This window comes from Littorina saxatilis, linkage group LG2, assembly GCF_037325665.1.
Source record: "Littorina saxatilis isolate snail1 linkage group LG2, US_GU_Lsax_2.0, whole genome shotgun sequence".
Taxonomy (NCBI): domain Eukaryota; kingdom Metazoa; phylum Mollusca; class Gastropoda; order Littorinimorpha; family Littorinidae; genus Littorina; species Littorina saxatilis.
In genome coordinates this window covers 35,379,102-35,396,981 of record NC_090246.1, presented here as the reverse complement: position 1 = coordinate 35,396,981, position 17,880 = coordinate 35,379,102, and the positions used below count along the sequence as shown (strand labels likewise).

At 45.8% G+C, this 17,880-nt stretch overlaps 1 protein-coding gene across 1 annotated transcript; it reads left to right on the top strand.

The window, feature by feature from the left end:
* The first annotated feature begins 1,135 nt into the window (after positions 1-1,135).
* On the top strand, positions 1,136-17,366 carry LOC138958846 (angiopoietin-1-like). Its single transcript, XM_070330147.1, has 6 exons — positions 1,136-1,671; positions 4,176-4,362; positions 5,451-5,547; positions 5,923-6,002; positions 7,173-7,351; positions 15,526-17,366. The coding sequence occupies exons 1-6, from the start codon at positions 1,523-1,525 to the stop codon at positions 15,926-15,928; spliced, it is 1,095 nt and encodes a 364-aa protein (XP_070186248.1). The 5' UTR covers positions 1,136-1,522; the 3' UTR covers positions 15,929-17,366.
* The last annotated feature ends 514 nt before the right edge of the window (positions 17,367-17,880 follow it).

Below are 17,880 nucleotides of genomic sequence, written 5' to 3'. Positions count from 1 at the left end.
CAGTAAACACACACACACACACACAATCAATCAATCAAACAATATGAGGCTTATATCGCGCGTATTCCGTGGGTACAGTTCTAAGCGCAGGGATTTATTTTTTCATTTTTTTATTTTTATTTTATGCAGTTTATATCGCGCACATATTCAAGGCGCAGGGATTTATTTATGCCGTGTGAGATGGAATTTTTGTACACAATACATCACGCATTCACAGCGGCCAGCAGATCGCAGCCATTTCGGCGCATATCCTACTTTTCACGGCCTATTATTCCAAGTCACACGGGTATTTTGGTGGACATTTTTATCTATGCCTATACAATCATTTTGCCAGGAAAGAGCCTTTTGTCAATCGTGGGATCTTTAACGTGCACACCCCAACGTAGTGCACACACACACACACCCCTCCCCCGACACACACACACACCCTCCCCCGACACACACACACACACACACACGCCCTCCCCCAGTACACACGCACACACACACGGCACACACACACAATGATATTGCACCGACACCCACACACACTCACACACCCACACAGACTCCCACACACGGCTCACACACCCACACACACACATGCCCCTCCACCGCACACAAACACACACACACACACACACACAAACACACACATGCCCTCCCAGAAACAAAGCCTTTTTAGTTTCAGGTCTTCGTCAAAAAGGTTGAGCAGCTAATCAAACACACAATTTCACTTAAGAAAGAAATCGACGTGTCCAAGACACTGGACATGAATTGGATTTTTCTCTCCAACAGTTCTTTTGTAGCTTCACTTCCTGTTGATGCGTTTTATTTTGAACTCACAGCATCCAGGAAAATCCGTTCGTTGGGGTCGGCGCTGATGAGTAATGGCACCGGACGGTTTTTGCACCCGGACAGACTCAGAGTGACCCCAACTTTTCATTAGTGTGTGTGTGTGTGTGTGAGGTGGATGTGCTGGTATATTATGTCAGCATGAAAGTGTATGCGTTTACGCGAGTCTGCATCACGAATGAGCCGTTATGCACACACACACACACACACACACACACACACACACACACACACACACACACACTTACACACACACACACCACTTAAAGACCTCCTCAGTGAATCACAACTTTACCCCTTCAGCCAAGTCAAGCGTGATTATTACAACAATGCTTTCAAAGAAGCGTAAAAACTAATATCCCACGCCGAGAGAAAATGCTCAGAAAGAACGGAAGTGAAAGCGTCTTTTGCCGTGAAAATAGACAAAATACTTTAATTGTTCAAAGACATTTTTCTTCATCTTGTAGAGATCAATTGTTTCAACAGAAACAGATCAGTGAAAAGATATAATTTCCCAGTTCAGTTTGCTCCAGCAGTCAATTCGGGCGTGTAATGTTTGCTTATACTATACACAGAGTAAAGAAAGGATTTAGGATTTAGGTGTCACTGTCGGCCGTATGCAATAAAAGGTCTTCTCTCCTTTTAAATTACTTTCACTTTAGGCAGACAAGAGCCAGGGAAAAGCAATATGATACTTTTCGCTCTAGCAGGAGTATTTTTCCAAGCTATCCCAATCGCAATGTTTCTGTTAGTCGGGACTTATGCGACGAAGCTTGGGAAAGAGTATTATCATTTTAGCGTATGTGGATTGGGCAAAGTGTTGAAACCAGAACACAGGTAGGCCTATATGACTGTGTATTTGTGTGTGTGTTGAAATAGGTTGAACACTGGATCAAATTTTGTTTAACATTTTTTTCTCTCGATTGCTTTCAAGTCAGAACACAGGTATGAATATGTTTTTGACAGTATGAAAATATTGGTTCGAACTCTGGACCACACTGTTCTTATTTTATTTACTTATTTTACCCTTGTGCATTAGACTGTGTTTGAGCTCGTGTCTGTTGTTATTACCTCTAAATAATACTCGACCAAATTTATTATTTATTTGCATTTTAAACCAAAATATGACATTTTACACAGATCAGTCGAAACAGTGTTCCTCCGAGTCCACGCCAGTGGTCGAGGTGAACAATGACTGTCTAGACGTCTGTGCCGTAAAATGTGATGGTATATTTTGGTCAAAAATACAAACATTTATGTATCAGTCATTATATTTGTTACGATTGAACGCATTCAAGCATGCACTCTTTTGTAATCTCAGCAAGCCGCCTAAAAATGAGTTAATCGGACATTGACGTCACATGACTCAAAGAAGGGCAATCCATGTTCAATTGAGACATGATTTTTTTATTTATTTTACCATAGACAGTACGTGCATTGTACCATATCAGAGCTTTGTGTCAATTGTTGTAACTTATACTTTAATTGATTACGGGAAGCTGTTTTGGTACATGGTGGGTGTACCCTACCGACAGCCCCTCCAGTCTACGGTTGCATCTACTCTATATCCACAGGTCTGAAAATCAAAGTGCAAGTTGATTTGATAAACAGTAGCAAAGCAACTCGTACTTTGATATCTAGCCCTGTGGTCTGAAGCGTCTGTCTCTTCACCGGGTGTTAGACTGAGGGAGAAGCGTTCAAAGAAAAACTGGTATTTTTACCTCAAAAATTTAATCTAATTTATTTGTTTTATTTTATGTTATATTATTATTATTATCATATTTATTTAGTGACGACAAGCGCAGTGGCCGAGTGAATAAAACGTCGGTCTCCCAAGCGGAAGTTTGTGGGTTCGAATCCCAGCCGTGCCTGGTAGGTTAAGGGTGGAGCAAACGGACCTGCTAGTGCCTTATCCTCCTTCGTGTGCACACGCAAGATAAAGACCAAGTGCATGCGCACAAAAAAGATCGTGTTATCTATGTCTGAGTTCGGCGGGTTAAAGAAACACGAATATACTAAGCATGCATCCCCCGAAAGCGGCGTATGACTGCCTAAATGACTGCCTAAATCACTAAAAATGGAGGGGTAAAAACGGTCATGCAGGTAAAAGCCGTGAGATTTCCAGCCCATGAACGAAGAAGAAGTTGCTGTTTGTATTATGAGCGCCGGTGTAACACGAAATTTTTACTCCACGAAAAATTTACTCCGGAGTAAATATTTCGTACGAAATTCTTACTCCGAGTACACTTTTTCGTACGAGAAACGAACTCCCCAAGGCACGAAAAAATTACTCCCTCCACGAAATTTTTACTCCCCGTTTTTTTTTTACTTCCAGTAAAAATATCGTACGCAAAAATGGGATGCGGGCGAAGGGATAATGCCAATAAGTGATCTCGCGCACACGAATGTCGTGCTACCCTCCTTCCACCACCAAGACTAACAGGGGACAAGGGAGTAAACATTTCCTACACCTGGCTTGGGAGGTTAAATTGCTCGTGTTGGGGTGAAGTAATTTATTCGTTATCTATTCGTCAGGGGAGTAACATTTGTGTACGAAATGTTTACTCGGAACTCACCTGTCTTGGGGAGTAATTTTCTCGTGCAATGGGGGAGTGCTTTTTTCGTAAAGGGAGTAACTTTTTCGTACGAAATGTTTACTCCGGAGTAAAAATCTCGTGGGAGTAATTTTCTCGTGTTACGCCGGCTTACGCGTCTTTGTTTCTTAGATCTTGTGCCTGCTATAACTTACATTTTTAGCATTCATCTTTACATCTTTTCATTTATCCCGTTAACGCGCGTTGACTCTTTGTTAAGCTTGTCTCTGTTTCATTGTACATGAGTGAAATCTTTTTTTGACATTTTATCGCAAAATCAATGCAAAATTATGATAACAAAACTGATTCACAGTTAACGTACTCAATGACAGCAGCGGCAAACTAGGGACATATTTTCTTGATATGCTACCATGAAGAACATTTTTGATTTCTCTGGGCAATCCGTATGGTATCGCGTGGTACCTCGTCATGGCAGGGGTGAATGAATATGACGACGTCCCTCGAGGCTGTTTACCCGTTGGTGTTGAACACTTACAATTTTGACCAGGTGCCTTCCTTGATGACTATTTTCTGCAGGTATGTCAAATCATAAACACTCCCCCACCCCCCTGTCTCGACAATACCGCGCGATACCATAATGAACGTAATTGTAACTAATACGTACGTGTTCTGTACTCAAATCACAGCACGGTTATCAGCTTAGCTTGTGCTACATTGATTCTACTGAATGTATGAAGCATTTTTAGTTGTAATTCTTTGAAGAACATTGTTTAAACCAAATTTCAGGTACAAAGAGCTGAACGCCTTTACGTCACTGTACTGTGGGATGCTGTGTGGGTCGGACCGTGACTGCAAGTCATTTGATTATGACGAGACTAAGGGCAGATGTTACCTGGGATCCAAGAAGGTGGGCCGCAATGACTGCGAACACCTCATCGACGACACGGATGGCGGAGTTCAACACTATGCGGAGGTAGGGAAGCAACCAGGTTTCCTGAGCAATTGGATGATAAACTTCCCCCGAAAACGACGTATGGCTGCCTAAATGGCGGGGTAAAAACGGGTAAAAACGGTCATGCACGTAAAAACTCACTCGTGCAAAAACACACGAGTGTTCGTAGGAGTTTCAGCCCATGAACGCCGCAGAAGAAGAAGAAGAAGAAGAAGAAGAAGAAGAAGAAGAAGAAGAAGGATGAAAACTCGTTAAACAAATTAAATGAAAGGAAAGAAACTGAGGAAATTGAGAATTTCAAATCGTTGCTTCCACATTGACCTGGTAGTAATTTCTTCTCTGGCTTCATCACTATTTTTGTTATAGTTAATCTACTATCCCCAATACCCCTATTAGGGGCGAGGGACTCGTAACTCTATCGCAACTCGCTCTTTCGATCAAATCGGCTGTGCGACCGGGCACATCGTGGGCAAATCGTCCCGTATGAACTTATTCATCTTTAGAACTGAACAGCACCATACACCTGCAGATCGGAAAAGGGAACAGGAGGCGTACACCACCATGGGTTGGCACCGTACACCTATTTTTTCACACTTGCTGTCTTAGAAGTCAAGATTAAAACCAAATAAAAAAAAGTCCCCACAGGCAAAACTCATGGCACAATACGCCGCAGACATAGTGTACAACTTATTCGAACTGCTACGTGTCAGTAGGGCTTGAAACATCATAACAAAGTAAAATCTTCCCATACTCCAGGGGGTTTTAACAAAAGAATGGAAAAAAGTAAGTCAAGAGTCCAAACTTCACGGAAAGTCTTTGATAGGAAGAAGGTTTCTGCAAATGGCACTTAAAAATTGCCAATATACGAAAAGCAGTCACGCATTCTAGCACATTTTGTGCGAGCACTTACCTTCGATCTGCCTTTTCTTGCCTCAGATTGTCAACGGCGCGGGCGATAGGCATTGATCAAGAAACACGCACGGAGGCACGCACGAACGCACGCATGCACACACACACACACACACACACACACACACACACACACACACACACCCCCGCAAGACAAAAACGTGCTGTTTGTCATTAGCATAGGTATGTCTTGTTTGCAGGGTCCTCAGTGTATTGATGGGAAGGAGCCGCAGTCTGACAAAACGTGCAGGTGTCCCACTGCATACGGTGGACCTGGGTGCCACACAAGAATGGAAGGTATAAGCCGTATGTGATCCATCTTGGTTTGTGTCTGGTGAGCGGTGATGTGTCTGCCTTTAAAACCGTGGTTATTCCTTATGGAAAATTCGAAAAGACAATTAAAGACACAGAGACAAACAGAAAAAGACAGCAAGCGTACTCGCATGCATACACGCACGCGAACACTCACTCACATTAACAGAAAAGCAAATAGAGAGCGAGAGAGAGAGAGGGAGGGAGAGAGAGCGTGTGTACATGGGTGTGTGTGTGTGTGTGTGTGTGTGTGTGTGTCTGTGTCTGTGTGTCTGTCTATCTGTTTGTCTGTCAGTCTGTTTGTCTCTGCATTCTTTCAAGAGACCTTTTATGAATTAAAACTGTTTTGGGTATGCCCAGACTGCTCGGACTGGACCGACTATTTCGAGGACCCTGTGGTGATGTGGATATGGCCAAACAACACAGAACGACCTTTCCGGGTAAGTTTTTATTCAATACGAATAGACAAAGACAAAACAAGATATTACAAGACAAGAAAAGATAAGACAATACAAGACAAGAAAAGACAAGACATAATCCATGTTGTACAAGACAAGACAAGAAAAAACAAGACAAGACAAGACAAGAGACAAGAAAAGACAAGAAAATAAATTACAAGACAAGGCAAGGCAAGGTACAAAAAGACAAGACAAGTCAAGGCAAGGCAAGGCGAGGCAAGGCAAGGCAAGGCAAGGAGATGTAAAGCAAGGCAAAGCAAGGCAAGGCAAGGCAAGGCAAGGCAAGGCAAGGCAACAACAACAACAACAACAACAACAACAACAACAACAACAACAACAACAACAACAACAACCACATTTGGGGTTTGTTTGTTTGTTTGCTTAACGCCCAGCCGACCACGAAGGGCCATATCAGGGCGGTGCTACTTTGACATTTAACGTGCGCCACACACAAGACAGAAGTCGCAGCACAGGCTTCATGTCTCACCCAGTCACATTATTCTGACACCGGACCAACCAGTCCTAGCACTAACCCCATAATGCCAGACGCCAGGCGGAGCAGCCACTAGATTGCCAATTTTAAAGTCTTAGGTATGACCCGGCCGGGGTTCGAACCCACGACCTCCTGCTCACTGGGCGGACGCCTTACCACTAGGCCACCGTGTTGCGGTACATTTGGGGTGGGGTGAAGTTCTTTTGTACACGGTTATAAAACATTCGTATTTCTTATGTCGTGTATATATATATAAAACATCAGAAATTGTGAAAGAAACAATTGAAAGTCACTTTCTTCCGAGATTTGTTAAAATTTCTTAGCAGAGAAAGAGAGAGGAATAAGTATCCCTTCACAGACAGCCTATTGGGAGCATCAGACCCTCCTCAAGGGGGACCGAGATTTACAGAGCAAAGTCCCTTTGTGGGGGACGTATCGCAAGGTAATCTAGTCCTGAGGAGGACCATTGTATTTGTACCTAGACCAGACACGTGTTTCGACACTATTGTGTCTCATCAGTGGTCAGGTGGTACTGATGGCGAGAGTTGTCAACCCATGGTATCCAACTAAGAAGCAAACCATTCTCTGAATGGTAGCTTCTGTTGGCATATATATATATATATACGTCTAATTATAAGTATGTGCTTTACGCTTTTCAGGTTTTCTGCACGAAGCTGAGCAACGTGCGAACTGTGTTGATGAATCGCGAGGTGGGAGATGTGGACTTCCAGAGAGACTGGCAGCAGTACAGAGACGGCTTTGGCAACCCGACGGGCGATCACTGGCTGGGCCTACACTACATGCACCTCCTCACTGACAACAAGCGCTACAAACTCAGGTAAAAGCAACCCCCATTTTTAAGACACTCCCCCCCCCATGCTCTTCCCCCCCCCCCCCCCATTTAAGATTCCCTTCGTTTTAATACTTATACCAGGTTTCCTCAGACTTTTTGTAAATTTACCCCCATGTTTTGATATCGCTTCACGCTACACTCTTTTCATTTTCATTTTACATTAAAGGCACAGTAAGCCTCCCGTAAACCATCACAGATACTGTCAGGCTTTTACACACAGTACAAACACCCTTCCATTTGAACGCTCACCAAACGGGAACATCCTAGGTGCTCTACGTAAAGAGCGAGCAATTTTCAAAGAATTAATTTTGCAGATTGTGTCAGACCGTGGTGCATTTTGGCGCTAGACCTAACTTTTAAAATCTAAATAATAAATTGACAGCTTGTTACACAAACATTCTTAAATCATAAAATAATTCTTTTTTCATCAAGACAAGATCAGTACAATTCGAAGTTTTGAAAGTTTGAAAAAAGAAAAGCCCGGAAGCAGGGTCACGCAAGGTCGTGGTTCTCGTAGCAGACGACGGTTAACCTATCGCCAGTTCCTCTGAACAGTCAAAAACCATCGCTGGAGTTCTTGTGAAACACAGCCGTTTGTTTCGTGCATAGTCAGAGGTACTTAATAACGTGCTATTGCAGATAAGCTCACAGCGAGTCCCATTCAAATTACTAACTGACGACTGCATTGTGAACAAGAGGCGAAGCCATCAAGGCTCACGTAAGAAATCGACAAACAGTAACACAAACTCAATCACTCCGTCACACATACACACACACACACACACACACACACACACACACACACACACACACACACACACACACACAGAAAGAGCATAGGTGAAACTGTGCAAGAAAGCGAGACACTAGATCTAGATCTGTCTGTCTGCATGTAGCCTACTTACAAGGACACGACTGCCAACTAGTCTCGGCGCGCTCAAAATAATAATGACCGAGACTGTCAGTACTTCCTTCGCGTGACGTCTAACCCTCTTACGTCATAATGTGACGTCAATGTAATGTGACGTCTTCAAATGTTAGAGTTTCTACCACAGACATACACACGCACAGACGCACGCACGCACGCACGCACGCACGCACAGACAGACAAAGTTACGATCGCATAGGCTACACTTACGTGAGCCAAAAAGGGAAACTTGATCACACGGGTTCACGATGGCTCAGAGGTAAGATAAACCACGCAAAAATAAATTCTTTGAAAATTGCTCGCTCTTTACGGAGGGCACCTAGGATGTTCCCATTTGGTGAGCGTTCAAATGGAAGGGTGTTTGTACTGTGTGTAAAAGCCTGACAGTTTCTGTGATGGTTTACGAGAGGCTTACTGTGCCTTTAAGCCAGTATTGATTAAATGTTTTGTCACAGTGGGGACTGGGGGTCGAGAGACGGAGGCAAAGGGGTGTGTGTGTGTTTGTGTGTGTGTGTGTGTGTGTGTGTGTTTGTGTGTGTGTGTGTGTGTGTGTGTGTGTGTGTGTGTCTGTGCACGCTGGTCTGTGTGTCTGTCTGTGTGTTTGTGTGTGTGTTACACGACACTTGAGATTGCCACAAGTTCTCAAATGTCGTATAGTTGTGTTCTTTTATTCTACGTCGCCCGTCTTCGCAGCAACAGAAAACAACTCGTCAAATTGAGTTCGAGGATTTATTCAGCATTCAATACATACAACTGCACAACGTAGCAGAACTCAAATAGAAGCTTTTTTTAACATTCAAATCGCGCTGGCATATATAGTAAATACTCAATCTCGAGAATATTCCAGACCGAACACGATACAACTACATTATACGAGCCGTGCATGGACTAAACTAGCGACATTCTCTCTGACGTACATCAAAAGCGCCGACACACTTAATCCGAACGAACGCCACGAACTCACGACTAAAACAGCATGGTAAACAACTTGTTTTGACAGGACTAGAAAGTTCACCTGCATTCTCGTCCAAGCATAAATATTGTGTTTACAAAATATAATATCGGTACTTTCCCACAAAGTACAAATAAGTCAACTACATGCAACACACAAAACTGAACCAAAGCTCAGCAACGGTAGCGTTTCCTAACATTACCCCCAACACCAGAAGAAATTTACCTAATTTCTTTCAATCATTGAAACGCTACCTGTACACATATTATGTATACATAACAGATTGAAATCCAGGTATGTACATTAGTCTGTTGGAGAATGAACACAGTTTTACTCACATACTCGGCTGAGAAAATCTGCTCCAACATTGTCTGAACCTTTGATCGATTCCACTCGCATATCAAAGTTCTGCAAGTACATCACCCACCTCATGATACGATTATTCACAAACTTCGCAGAGTTCAGGTAGGTGAGGGGTTTGTGATCAGTCTGAAGCACGAATTTCACCCCTTGGAGGTAGAGTTCAAATTTCTTGATTCCCCACACGATGGCTAAACACTCTTTCTCCATGGTCGAGTAGTTCTTCTCGGCTCCTGACAGCTTCTTGCTGGCATAGCTGACCGGAAACGGTTTACCTCCATGCTCTTGCATCAGCATGGCGCCGATCCCTTCGTCCGATGCGTCTGTACGCAAGATGAACTCTTTGGCAGTATCAGGAAGGCGTAGCACCGGGTCTCGTGACATCAGGTCGCGCACGGTCTGGTATGCCTTCTCCTGAGCTGGTCCCCAGAGTATTCGGTTGGGGCATCCTTTTCGGGTCATGTCCGACAAAGGCGCCGTTATGGCGGCGAAGTTTGGAATGAACTCTCTGTAGTACCCAGCCAATCCAAGGAAGGATCGCACCTGCTTCTTGGTTTCAGGACGTGGCGCATTGAGGATCTTGGTAACGTTTTCCAACAAAAGCCCCTTTTGACCTTCCTTCAGTGAATGACCTATGAAGTCAACGTTGTCGGTCCCCAAAATGCACTTGCTGGGTCTCACGGTCAGATTGGCTTTTGTCAGGCGGGAAAACAGTTCCCTCAAAGTCTCCAGATGCTCCGCAAAGGTCTCCGTGTGGACTAGCAGATCATCCCAGTAGTACACAACATTCTTCATTCCTTTGAGCATTTTTCGCATTCCCCTCTTCAGGGTAGCACCACTGTTCACCATGCCAAAAGGCATCCGCAGGCACTCATACGTTCCGTCTGGAGTTGCAAAGGCGGTCTTTGGTATGTCCTCTTCGCGCACAGGAATTTGCCAATATCCCTTGCTGAGATCGATCTTTGAGAAGATCTTACTGCCGGTTAACTGTCGGAATAGATCAGTTGCCGTCGGCATTGGTTCAGGGTCAAACACGGTGATCTTATTGACTTTCCTGAAGTCAATGCATACCCTGTTTGTACCGTCTTTCTTCTTGACAACAACAACGGGAGATGAGTAAGGGGATGATGACTCACGGATGACCCCCATCTTCAACATGTTGTCGATGTCCTTCTTCAAGGATTCCCGAGCCTGAAACGGGATAGGGTATGGTTTTGAGCGAACAGGAACGTCAGATGTGAGGTGGACTTCATGTTCGACCAAGGACGTAGAGCCTGGAACATCAGAGAACCTATGGGTGAAGTCGCCCATAAAATCATGCAGCTCCTTCTGCTGGTCTTCTGTCAGGTCAGGTCCTAACTTGACGTCATCCACTCCCTCTTTCTTGTGGAGGTCTCCCAACTCCAGTAGTTCCTCACCGTCGAACTCGTCTAGTTCGGCTGGTTCTTCCACACTTGCTGCGACCTGTACTGCTTCCGGAGGTCTCTCCACATACAGTTTCAGGAGGTTAGCGTGGTAGATCTTGGACTTCTTGCCGACATTCACCTTGTAGTCGTTGATCCCTACCACGGCCTCAACCTCGTATGGGCCTTTCCACTGCATCAGTAGTTTGTTGTGATCAGTGGGAAGCAGTATCAGCACTTTGTTACCTGGTGTAAACTTCCTGTTTACGGCTTTGCGGTCGTAGTAGTGCTTTCCGCTATCCTGAGACTTTCTCAAGTTTTCTCTCGCAATCTCGAGAGTCTCCTCCAGTTTCTCTCGCAACTCGAACACGTACTGGTAACTGTTCTTCACTTCAGGTGTGTCCACATCTTTCGTCCACAATTCCTTTAGTATCTGCATCGGGCCTCTCACGGTCCGCCCGTACATCAGCTCGAACGGGGAGAATCCAGTGGACTCTTGTGGCACCTCCCTGTATGCAAACAGCAAGGCATTGATGTAGCGATGCCACTGCCTTGGCTGCTCACTGCATAGTTTCTTCAGCGTGGACTTCAGCGTCGCATTGAATTTTTCGACCAGCCCATTGCACATCGGGTGATAGGGTGTCGTAGTCAAGTGACGAATGCTCAGCAGCCTGTTGACCTCTTCCATGCATTCAGAGACAAACTGTGTCCCCAGGTCTGTGAGGATCTCTTCAGGAACCCCAATTCTGCTGAAAATGTCCACAAGTGCCTCGGCAACAGTCTCGGTGTCAATTTTCTTCAGAGGCACGGCTTCTGGGTACCTGGTTGCATAGTCTACCAGGGTCAGTACCCAACGATGACCCGCTTCACTTGGCGGTTTTATCTCGCCGATGAGGTCAATGGCCACCCTCTTGAAAGGTCGGTCGATCAAAGGCATCTTCTGCAACGGCACTTTCGGGACCCTTCCTCGAGGTATGGTTTTCTGGCAAATATCGCACGATCGGCAGAATCGAGTCACATCTGCATGCAGTCCTGGCCAGTAAAACGCAGCCTGGATTCTGTCCGATGTCTTCTTGACACCCAGGTGACCTCCCATAATAGAGTCGTGGGCCACCTCCATCACCTGGCGCCTAAGTGGTTGAGGCACCAGAACTTGACGTAATGGCTTCCCACCGTTGACTCTCGGGTGCTGGAACACTCTGTACAGGATCTTGGCCTTTACTTCAAAGTGCACAGTGCCTTCGCCCTTAGTCATCTCCTTGACAGGACGACTCCTGTACTTTGTCAAGGTCAAATCAGCTTCCTGTAGCTGAATCAGCCGATCCCTGTCCACGACAGCAGTTGCAGAACTGTTGGTGACCCTGAGTGGCGTAGTTGTTTTGTCCTTCTTCGCCTGGGCTCTGGTCGTCACAGCGCTTACAACCTGCGGCTGGTCGCGGCGATGCACAGTTGCTCTGTCATCTCGTAACAGTTCGCTGATATCTTCATTCGCGAATGGCAGTGGGTCTTCCTCCTCAGCAGCAGGCTGAGCTGAGCCCATTCTCCATTCGAAATCAGGGTCATCAGGACGTCTCGCACCCCCAATGTTCCCAATTAATAGATCGTACAAGGGCTTCTTCAGGCAGACGGCCTCAACTTCTCCGGTGAAGTATGGAGTATCGATCTGGATTTTTACCACTGGTGCCTTCACGCATTTGCTGTCAGCCATGAGCGTCCACTTGAAGTCACCAGTGAACTTCTCTGTTGGCACCAGATCCTCTTTGACAATGACTCCATTGCAGCCCGAATCTCTGAGAACAGTCACTTCCTGCTTCTCAACAAATCCCTTCGACACGGGCATGTTCGACACTGACACAGCTGCGCTGGCGACGACAGAGATTGACCTGCCATTGGCGAGTAGAAGCTGGCCATCAGATATACATTCTTCCACGTCCGATGGTGTATCCACTTGCTCGGCAGCCCTTGGAAGTATGACGCTGCTCGCACATACTTGTTGGTTCGAGCCACTCGTTTGCCTCTTGTTGTCGTAATATCTCCGTCGATGTTCTTGCGCTTTGTCATTGACATGTCCGTTATTTTTCTTTTGGGGACAGTTGGCGACTCGGTGACCCTTGGCATTGCAATGGAAACACGTTATGTTCTGCCCTTCATTGGATGATGGTGCGGACTCAGTTTGTCCCTTGGCAGGTTGGTTTCCCTGGTTCCCGCTCTTCTGGAAAGGTTTCGATGACTTTGACGTCCCCAGGGTCCTTCCATGAGCAATGAGATAACGCTCAGCAGCATCAGTAATGTCCTTCAAACCCCGCAGTTTTTGCTCTTCCAAGCGGGTCGCCAGGTCCTTCGGGCAGGCATTAAGGAACTGCTCCTTCACGATCAAGTCCCGCAGACTCTCGTATGACTGCTCTTCACCTGATAACTCCACCCACTTCTGCAGGTATGACGACAGGCGCTCCACAAACTGGCTCGGTGTCTCTCCAGACAATGGCTGGCATTCGCGGAAGCGTTGACGGTAGCCCCTTTCAGTGAAGTTGTAGCAACGCAACAGAGCTTCCTTCAGTACATCATAGTCTCTGGCGTCATCGTTTGAGAGTCTAGTGTAGACCTCAAGTGCTGCCCCAGTCAAATGTGCGCTGAGTTGAATCGCCCAGTCGTCGCGCTGCCATCTAGCACTCTCAGCGAACCTCTCGAATCTTGCAAGGTAGCAGTCGATCTGGTCCTTCCCGTCAGCGAATGCTGGAAGTTTCGGTGCCCTGTGTAGCATTTGCTGCTGGTTATCTCTTTGGCGTGGTGCCGCGTGCTCATTTTGAACACGCACCATTTCTGTCTGAAGCTCTAAGCGCTTCGTCTCCATTTCTATCTGGAGCTCTACACGTTTCAGCTCCATTTGCCTTTCTTCACGCTGTGCTTCTCTTTCTTCACGCTCACGCTGCGCTTGTCTTTCTTCACGCTCACGCTGCGCTTGTCTTTCTTTTTCTTCTCGCTCACGCTGCGCTTGTCTTTCTTCACGCTCACGCTGCGCTTGTCTTTCTTCACGCTGCGCTTGTCTTTCTTCACGCTGCGCTTGCAGTCGTGTCTGGGACTCGACGAACTCCGTCAGCTGCTTGCCTTTCAGTCCCAGTTCAACTCCTTTTGCCCAGAACTCAGCCATTCTGGTCTTTTCCGGTGCGTTCGTCTGTATTATTTCACAGCCACGAACGTAGACGAATGTAGTCTTCTAAAAGAACACAGTCTCTACTGCACCTCCGATGCTTCTCTCGTCGCTGTTCACCTTCGTAGACGCAGGCTGCCACCCTCCTCGTCTAACGTGACGGCGCACTCTGCTCACGATACGTACACGACGTACCTCAGTCGTATTTCGTAGTATTAATGCACTAGCTCCGCGACGAAGTCCGTCTCGTCCAAACGGCAGCTAACCTCTGTAATCCCGATACACTCCGGCGTCGCTCACCGTACCGAGCTGCGGCGATTACCAAACTCTTCACCAGTCACACCGAATCCACGGTTCCGTAGTCTCAATACTGATCCCTCAGGATACACCCGATTGATGGCTACCTCCTGTGACTGTCTTGACACTGGTCCTTGTTGCTGGAAAACCCTTGGCGTTAAACGTAGATCCTTGGCTTGGCCCCCAATTGTTACACGACACTTGAGATTGCCACAAGTTCTCAAATGTCGTATAGTTGTGTTCTTTTATTCTACGTCGCCCGTCTTCGCAGCAGCAGAAAACAACTCGTCAAATTGAGTTCGAGGATTTATTCAGCATTCAATACATACAACTGCACAACGTAGCAGAACTCAAATAGAAGCTTTTTTAACATTCAAATCGCGCTGGCATATATAGTAAATACTCAATCTCGAGAATATTCCAGACCGAACACGATACAACTACATTATACGAGCCGTGCATGGACTAAACTAGCGACATTCTCTCTGACGTACATCAAAAGCGCCGACACACTTAATCCGAACGAACGCCACGAACTCACGACTAAAACAGCATGGTAAACAACTTGTTTTGACAGGACTAGAAAGTTCACCTGCATTCTCGTCCAAGCATAAATATTGTGTTTACAAAATATAATATCGGTACTTTCCCACAAAGTACAAATAAATCAACTACATGCAACACACAAAACTGAACCAAAGCTCAGCAACGGTAGCGTTTCCTAACAGTGTGTGTGTGTGTGTGTGTGTGTTTGTGTGCCAGTGTGTATGTGTGTAGGTGAGTGTGTGTGTGTGTGTGTGTGTGGAGCAATCCACAGAAAACTACTGATCAGATGTTAATGAAACTTTACGCATGAATGTTTTCAGACTATCTCCCTAGATCCTTTTTTGCGTACTGTGGATAAATGTCTTTGACGATTTCAGTCGTATCTGTTCGTTATTGAAAAAAAAATGGACACGGCGTTCCTAAATGGACACTAGTTAATCCGGCAAATAGGAGCTTCACGTTTTGATCTTAGAGCAGACCATGGCCTTCATATTGCAATCACCGCATTTGCTCACCACTGTACAGGTTCAGCATGAAACTGGGCAACGAGTCGGACCGCGACGCCATATACATGACCCATAACCACGCCATCATCACCAACGAGAGCTCCCACTACACTCTGTACACGGGAGCCTCCAAGAACGTCGGGGGTCCTGTGGTCGATTGCATCTTCCCGGACCTGGTCGGCATCCCCTTCAGCACCCGCGACGTGGACAACGACGGTGACGACACCATCGACTGCTCCAACGAGTTCGGGGGAGGGTGGTGGTTCAACGGAACAGCCGGCTGTGCCGCGTGCAACCCTACTGGGCGGATGCCTTTCCCGTCCCTTGGAGTTCGCAATGGGGATGTTGACGAACTGCACTGGAACAACACTGTGGACAACTTGGCTTCTGTGACCATCTTGATGTACCTGCTGCCTTATTAGTTCGGAGTCTTTGGCCCTTCAAAAGCGGCAAGGGAATAGGAAGGGAGGGGGGGGGGGCGTCATGCTGGATTAATTTTTCTTGTGGTAACGGAGCTTAACAAGGTCTGAGTTCAAACAACAAAAAGTGTTGACCAAATTGCAACCTTATTTGCCTACAGGTACGCTTTCTATGGGGTTTTATATTATTATTTCTTCTTCAAATCTAGCAGATTAGAGCACAGACAACAAACAAGCCAACCCAAAGACATTGCAAAATAAAAACAAGAGGCGAAGCCTTCAAGGCTCACGTAAGAAATCGACAAACAGTAACACAAACTCAATCACTCCGTCACACATACACACACACACACACTCACACACACACTCACACACACAAGCACACACTCACACACACACACACACACACACACACACACACACACACACACACACACACACACACACACACACACACACACACACACACACACACACACACACACACACACAGTAAGCATAGGTGAAACTGTGCAAGAAAGCGAGACCCTGGATCTGCCAAGTAGTCTCGGCCCGCTCACAATAACAATGACCGAGACTTTCAGTAATTCCTTTGCGTGACGTCTAACCCTCTTACGTCATAATGTGACGTCTTCAAATAGTTTCTATCACACACGTCGAACACTTTTGACCGAGACTGACGTAATCCATAGACTCGGAAATGTTAAAGTTTCTATCACACACACACACACACACACACACACGCACAGACAGACAAAGTTTATCATCGCATAGGCTACACTTACGTGAGCCAACAAGTCGCGTGAAGCGATATAAAGACATTTAGTCAAGATCAACACCACAAACCAGTCATCGCCGAGACTACATTCAGATAGTCTCGGCTAACCATACCGAAGACCGAGACGGGTCACGCTCGCCTCCGCGAAGCACGCGTCCGTAGTACTTACTGAACCTATTTCCTTTCATTCTGAGCATATTTTTTAGAGTAAACATGACATATCTATATATTTTTAAATTCAGGGGAAGATGAGGAATACAACGCAATCAATTTTAAATCTGTTGCGAAAAATCGATTTTAATGACAACTTTAATGAGCAAACTCATTAATAAATTGTTAAGCCTCTAAGCTGAAATACTATACCAAAGTCCGGTTTTCTCTGAATCGCTGTTCACACACACACACACACACACACACACACACACACACACACACACACACACTCACACACACACACACACACACACACACACCAAGACCCTCATCTCGATTCCCCCTCTATGTTAAAACGTTTAGTCAAAACTTGAATAAATCTAAAAACGCATAAGATAAAATTTATAAAAACAAAAACAAAGACATAAACAAACAAAGCATGCAAAGCAAACTACGCTTTTCCCCCGCCCCTAAAAGAAAAGGAAGTTTGGAGAATATTGCCTTCACGCTTGTCGGGTCTGTAGATCATCAAAAAACCTATTCCGAGGGGTTGATCTGCCAGACGCCTGATCTTCCAGACGCCATTTCCGCGGTTTACGAGTTGGTCCATCCTGAACTCAGGTCAAAATGAGTTACTTCCCTTCGCGTCTCATTTATCCCTGACAGGATGCCTTTTTGTTTTCCTTCTCTGGAGAGGAAGTCGATTTTTTTTACTTTATTTATTTATTTATTTATTTTTTTTTTTTTACATATTTAGAGCTTTTCGTAATGTGTTGTTGATATAAGCAGATTCGCGATCGTCGATAATGATTTTCCATGGTGTTCAGGGCCGGACTAGGCGAAGAGGAGGGGGGGGGTTGCCAGTGGTGGCCCAGGGGGATGTCCCACCTGGCGGCAGGGGCGGATCAGTTCATTTTATGGGTGTTTTTTTTCAAAAGTATATTGTGAAGATATGGGTGTGAAGGCGCGAAGCGCCGAGCCGACGGCGCGAAGCGCCGAGCTTGCTAGGGGGGTCCGGGGGCAT